We start from the raw sequence: 7,176 nt of genomic DNA on the forward strand, positions 1-7,176 counted from the left end.
CACAACAAGAAGATTTGGCGCAAGAAGTTGCTCGTCTCAAGGAAGAAATTAGGAAGCGAGATGAAGAGGCTCACAACCGTCAGGAACAACCCAATCAAGGACAACATCAATTTTTGCCGGTGCAATACATGCCTGTGCCGGAGGGTCGATGGGAACCAATATATGAAAGGTTCCGCAAGCAACACCCACCAAATTTTGAAGGGGGCTCAGATCCAATGGAAGCTGAGGAATGGTTAAGAACAGTGGAAGGTATTGTTGAGTACATGCGGCTCGGTAACGGAGATAGTGTAGCTTGTGCTGCTAGTTTATTGAAAAAGGATTCCCGCATATGGTGGGATGTTATTAAACAAACACAGGATGTGGCCGCAATGACTGGGCTGACTTTGTACAAGTTTTTAACAAAAAATACTACAGTGAAGCAATACGCTCAGCTAGAGTTAATGAGTTCACAAACCTGAGGCAGGGTAAGTCTACAGTTACAGAGTATGCTCGCCAATTTGACAGATTAGCAAAGTGTGCCACAGATCTGGTTCCTACTGAGTTTCTGAATATTCATCGTTTTACTGAAGGGCTCGACTCCCGAATAAGTCGGGACATAGCGATGTCAGGAGTAAGGGCAACCACGTATGCTGAGGTACTAGAAAAAGCCCTAGAAGCTGAGTTGTGTGAAAGTCGTATACAGAAAGACAATACAGCAAGGTGGGAGGCCAGAAAGGCCAGTAATGGAGGTGGTGATAACAAAAGAAAACTGCCAAGTAACCAACACAACGAAGCCGACAAGAGAAACAAGATAGGGTCCAATAACTACAAAGGGAAGAAGCCATATGTGGAGTACCCCCTATGCCCAACATGTGGTCGTAAGCATCCGGGAGAATGTCGACTGAAAGGCAAGACTTGTTACAAGTGTGGGCAACCAGGCCACTATAAGAAGGACTGTCCACAAAAGGGTGATCAACTCAAGGATGACAAACTTGTCCCAGCTCGAGTATTTGCACTAACCAGAGGGGAGGCTGAGACTAGTAACACTGTGGTTGCAGGTCAGATTTCTATCTCTGGAAAACTATGTACTGTTTTATTTGATTCTGGAGCTACGCACTCATTTATTGCTTTAAAGATGATAGATAAGTTAGAACTACCGTATGTAAACTTTAGTTATAAGTTCATGACGGAGTTGCCCTCGGGCGAGGTTATGATATCATCTAGAGGAGTGCGGGATGCGCCAATAAGGATTGCAGACAAGGAACTTAGTGGAGATCTGATAGAGCTGGAGATGAGGGATTACGATCTTATCTTGGGTATGGATTGGCTATCATGACATGGAGCAACAATAGACTGCCGAAAGAGGACAGTGACTTTCACCCCTGAATCTGGAGAGGCATTCATATTTGAAGGAATCAAAGTCAAGTCAAGCTTACCGCTAGTTACAGCCCTGAAGGCACAAAAGATGATACGTGCGGGATGTCAAGCATACTTGGCCAGCATAGTAGACAAGTCAAGAGAAACCACCCTCAAGCCAGAGAATGTCCACATAGTATGTGAATTCCAAGAAGTTTTTCCGGAAGACCTACCAGGGCTACCCCCAGATAGAGAGATAGAATTTGTGATTGAGTTAGCGCCAGGCACAGCACCAATCTCGAGGGCTCCATACCGCATGGCTCCCAATGAATTGAAGGAATTGAAGGCTCAACTACAAGATCTTTTAGACAAGGGGTTCATTAGACCAAGTTACTCACCTTGGGGTGCGCCAGTGTTGTTCGTCAAGAAGAAGGACGGTAGTATGCGGATGTGTATAGACTATCGAGAGCTGAACAAAGTGACTATAAAGAACAAGTATCCCTTGCCTTGCATCGATGATTTGTTTGATCAGTTACAAGGGGCGATCGTCTTTTCAAAGATCGACTTGAGATCTGGGTACCACCAATTGAAAGTGTGAGAGGAAGATATCGCAAAGACAGCATTTCAAACACTGTATGGGCATTATGAATTTCTAGTGATGTCATTTGGGTTAACCAATGCCCCAGCAGCCTTCATGGATTTAATGAATAGAGTATTCAAGGAATATCTTGACAAGTTTGTGGTGGTATTCATTGATGACATACTCATTTATTCAAGGACAATGGAAGAGCATGAGGAGCACTTAAGGCTAACTCTAAGTAGACTCAAAGAGCACCAATTGTACGCCAAATTTAAAAAGTGTGAGTTCTGGTTGGAGAAAGTGGCGTTTCTAGGCCATATAGTGTCCAAAGATGGGGTAGAGGTGGACCCTGTGAAAATTGAAGCAGTGAAGAGCTGGCCAAAACCAAAAACCGCAAGTGAGGTTCGGAGTTTCCTCGGACTAGCTGGATATTATAGGAGATTCGTTGAAGGGTTCTCAAAAATAGCCACACCATTGACGAATTTGACTCGAAAGCAACAAAAATTTGCATGGACAGATAAATGTGAGGAAAGCTTTCAGACATTGAAAGATAAACTCATAACAGCACCTGTCCTGTGTGTTCCAACTAACAAAGACAAATTTGTAGTATATTGCGACGCATCAAAGCAAGGGCTCGGCTGTGTGTTGATGCAGAATGAGAAGGTGGTAGCCTATGCCTCTAGGCAGCTAAAGGAGTATGAGACAAGGTACCCAACTCATGACTTAGAGTTGGCAGCAGTGGTCTTTGCATTGAAAATCTGGAGGCACTACCTCTATGGAGAGAAGTGTGAAATATACACAGATCACAAAAGCCTAAAATACTTCTTTACGCAGAAAGAGCTCAACATGAGACAGAGGCGGTGGTTGGAACTGGTAAAAGATTACGATTGTGAGATACTGTACCATCCTGGAAAGGCTAATGTAGTGGCGGATGCACTTAGCAGACGCAACTATGCAAGCTTATCAATGTTAAGGGCATTAAAAGTGCCGTTGCAACAGGAAATCGAGAGATCTGGAATAGAGTTAGTAACAGGAAAGCTAGCTAACCTCACAATTGAATCAAATTTATTAGAGAATATCAAAGAAGAACAAGCCCAAGATGAGTTTTTAATCAAGAAGCGGGTCGAACTACAAAATGGGAAAGTCGGGGACTTCTCAGTTAATGAAGAGGGTATTCTACTATACAAGGCAAGGGTGTGTGTACCTAAGAAAGCGGAGTTGCAATCAAAAATCTTACAAGAGGCGCACACTACACCCTATTCTTTACACCGGGATCAACCAAAATGTACAACGATGCGAAAGGTAGGTATTGGTGGCCGGGTATGAAAAATGATATAGCGAAATTTGTAGCAAAATGTCTTACCTGCCAGCAAGTTAAGGCCGAACACCAGAGACCTGCGGGGCTGTTGCAATCTCTTGATATTCCTGAGTGGAAATGGGAAGATATTGCTATGGATTTTGTGACAGGGTTACCGAAGAACAGCAAACAACAGGATTCCATCTGGGTGATTATCGACAGACTCACTAAATCAGCACATTTTCTGCCTGTGCGCACTAATTACAATGCAGAGCAATATGCTGAACTGTATGTAAAAGAAATTGTAAGGCTACACGGAGTCCCAAAGACCATTGTATCTGATAGAGGTTCAGTTTTTACTTCTAAGTTTTGGGAAAGTGTGCAAAGTGCTTTGGGCACAAAACTGAAGTTGAGTACAGCATTCCATCCTCAAACTGATGGACAATCGGAACGAACTATTCAAATACTAGAAGACATGCTACGAGCTTGTGCGTTGGATTTCCCAAGTAACTGGAGCAACTATTTGCCACTAATGGAGTTCTCGTACAACAATAGCTATCAAACTACAATAGGGATGGCACCCTATGAAATGTTGTATGGGAGGAAGTGTCGATCACCACTACCTTTGGGATGAGGTTGGCGAAAAGCGATACTTAGGCCCGGACCTAGTAAGAGAGGCCACCGAAGCGGTAGAAAAGATTCGAAATAGAATGGTAACTGCACAAAGCCGCCAGAAAAGTTATGCCGACGCAAAGAGACGGAATGTGGAATTTGCAGTGGGTGATAAAGTGTTCCTTCGAGTGTCACCTATGAAAGGGGTTATGCGTTTTGGAAAGCGAGGAAAGCTAAGTCCAAGATTTATAGGTCCTTTTGAGATATTGGACGAGTGGGACGGGTAGCTTATCGGCGGCATTGCCACCAGTATTAGCTGAGACGCATAATGTGTTCCATATTTCTATGCTACGAAAATACGTGTCGGATCCATCACACATGCTGAACTATGAAAGAATGGAGCTAAAGCAGGACTTGAGTTATGAAGTGCGACCAGTTCGCATTATAGAGAGAGGAACGAAGGAGTTAAGGTCCAAAAGTATTCCTCTAGTAAAAGTTCTGTGGAGCAACCGTTCAGAAAGGGAGGCAACGTGGGAAATGGAGGGAGACATGAAAGAACAGTACCCCGAACTTTTTGGTAAGTCTAATTTCGAGGACGAAATTTCCTTTGAGGAGGGTAGAATGTAATATCCAGTTTATCTACATATATTGGTATTTGGTATATTAAGTGTGATACAATTATATTGTTATTATTATTATTATTATTATTATTATTATTATTATTATTATTATTATTGTTATTATTATTGTTGTTGTTGTTGTTGTGCGTGTGTGACTTATTATTATTATTATTATTATTTTTGTTGTTGTTGTTGTTGTTGTTGTTGTTGTGCGTGTGTGACTAGAAAAAAAATGATATATATATATTAAATAGTGAGATAAATAAATAGTGAAGCATTAGATTAGTTAGTTAGTTTAAAATTTAAAATTTAAATTTAAATCAGCATAATTTTATCTGATTAGTTAGATTTTTATTTTTAAATTTAAACATATTATACGATATGTTATATACGTATATACTCTAGAACCCTAGCAGCCAGATAGTATCGTATTCCTTTATTCTCACCATCTCTCAATTTCCTTTTTTTTATTCTCTCTATTGAACCAAATCAATTGTTTTAATCTTAAGAGCTTCGGGGTTAGCAATCAACCGATCATCGTTCCGTGTCTTCGAAATCTTCAGGTAAAATTCGTACTTGTTTTTATTTTCGTTTTCAGAGAAATAGGCTTTCATAAAACTATCATATCTCTCTCTCCATAGGTCCGTTTTTAGTGATCTAGGTACCGTTTTAAAGATAATTTAATGATCTATATTTTTTATAAAGAAACTCTTTCCTAATTCTGAGTATTTCGATGTCAAAAATTCATGTTTTACAGACTGTCGATTTACAGTTTTTTTTAAAAACTTCTTTCCGATATTACCTTAGTAAAAGTATGATATCTCTCTCGATATCTATTATTTTACAGCGATTCTTATACTGTTAGAAAGATAATTCAATAATTTATATTTTCTTTGAAGAAACCTTTCCCTAGTTCGGAGTTCTTACCAATCAAAAGTTAGGATCTTTACTCGGTTATGGTATTTCGTTTTAAGTTTTGTTTCAGAAAAAGTGTCTTCAGTAAAAATTCAATATCTCTCTCAATTTTGATCCATTTTAAAAGATCTTTATCTCGTTTTAAAGCTTAGGAAAATAGCTACATTTTTTATGAAGAAAGTATTGTTTAGATTAGGGTGTAACTATTTTTAAAACATTTATTTTTAGGCTGTATTCAGAAATCGGCGTGATCCAGAATTTTAAAGAAACTGTTTTGAGAAAACATGCATAACTCCTAGATTATAGCTCCGATTTTGATGATCTTTATACCGTTAGAAAGGTCTTTCAATTAACTAAAAACTTTGTGAACAGTAGGACTTCTAATTCAAACGTTTTATATGTCAAATTCTAGGTTAAACTTGCTATACAGTAAGAGTAATAAATATATTGAGTTTATCGGTGGACTAAGGGTTTCACTAATTGTTATAGGGCCTAGAAGGTATCGTAAGAGTTAATTACAGCGGAGTTGAGGTAAGGAAAAATAATTATACTTTATACTTGCTTTTTATATGGTTTGAGTATCTAGTATGACTGCTTGAATAAATTGTATTGAAACTGTGGAATGTGATAGTTTCGGTGAAATAGTGTTTTATCGATGAATTGTATATGGTTGTTTAATCATGTTCGAGGTACTTGGAAGTGGTTGGAAACCACACATGTATGGTGATGTGGTAAGTGAGGCAGTGTACGTAAGGGTGCACTGGTTATTGGTACTGCGTTCTGGTTAAGAACGTAAGACACTCCAGATTTGTATGGAAGCTGGAGTGTGATTGTGAGTGTGAGTGTGTGGTATTTCAGTATTTGTGTGGCTGCCTCTATTTATACTTATGATTAGGTTGTTGTATGTTTGATGTATATGTTTGTGCTATGATGTGTGAATGCTGGTACATAGTATTTTGTTTTTCCTTACTGGGCTTTGCGGCTCACCCCTTATTTACCCCCTATGTGCAGATAAGTAAGCCTGTAAGCTTTCGGTGACAAGTTGAGTCTGGGCAGCATGGGGTGTATCTCGTGTGATCATGTAACTGCGTGTGGTCTTGGCCATCTTCCGCTGAAAGTTTTTTTTTTAATTTATTAAACTTATCGAGGATGTTGTCGTTTAAATTTTCTATTACTTTTCCCTAAGTGGTAATACTTTATTTTCAACTGGGTACCCATGTTTTGAAAAGTGTTTTTTTTTTTTTAAATAAAGGCAACATTAGTATCTTAACGCCAGTTTATTTATGACATCTTATTTTACGTAAGTAAGGGCGTTACAGAATGAGTTGAAAACGCCTGAAGCGTAAATGAAAAATGTAGAAATTATTAATAAATATTCATTTGATTTGCCCTGAAGTTGTTAAATCTAGAGGTACTCATGGAGATACCTTAATGTTATAAAGTATTAAAATGATAACCGTGATGAAAACGGTACTCGAAAAGACTCCCAAGAGAAGTTAGACATAACACATTTGATCATAATTGAATCCCTGAAGTGATTCTATATAGGTACCTATAAATGATAAACATATTTGAAAAATATGTAATTTAAAGAGATCTCTATAAGTTATGTCAATATGGGAGGAAATTATCATTTATTGAAATTTTTGTCGACAATAAATATTGAATGTTTGCATATGCAATAAACTAACATGAGATAGCAAGGATCATGGTATTAGATTTGTCGAGAATCATCGACTTACATTTTGATTTTTGGCCAAAATATTATGACGCAATCCATGCAAATTTACTCACATAAAGTGAAGTAAGACCTGTAG

The 7,176-nt window shown here is 38.6% G+C and overlaps 1 protein-coding gene across 1 annotated transcript; it reads left to right on the forward strand.

Moving 5' to 3' along the window:
* The first annotated feature begins 601 nt into the window (after positions 1-601).
* Positions 602-6,592, forward strand: LOC133037243 (uncharacterized). The gene is made up of 2 exons (XM_061114157.1): positions 602-1,037; positions 6,371-6,592. The coding sequence occupies exons 1-2, from the start codon at positions 602-604 to the stop codon at positions 6,376-6,378; spliced, it is 444 nt and encodes a 147-aa protein (XP_060970140.1). The 3' UTR covers positions 6,379-6,592.
* The last annotated feature ends 584 nt before the right edge of the window (positions 6,593-7,176 follow it).

Source organism: Cannabis sativa, chromosome 1 (assembly GCF_029168945.1).
Source record: "Cannabis sativa cultivar Pink pepper isolate KNU-18-1 chromosome 1, ASM2916894v1, whole genome shotgun sequence".
NCBI classification, from domain to species: domain Eukaryota; kingdom Viridiplantae; phylum Streptophyta; class Magnoliopsida; order Rosales; family Cannabaceae; genus Cannabis; species Cannabis sativa.

Bases quoted from the DNA above. Each gene is read 5' to 3' on its own strand.
- LOC133037243 (XM_061114157.1), top strand. From the start codon at position 602: ATGTCAGGAGTAAGGGCAACCACGTATGCTGAGGTACTAGAAAAAGCC.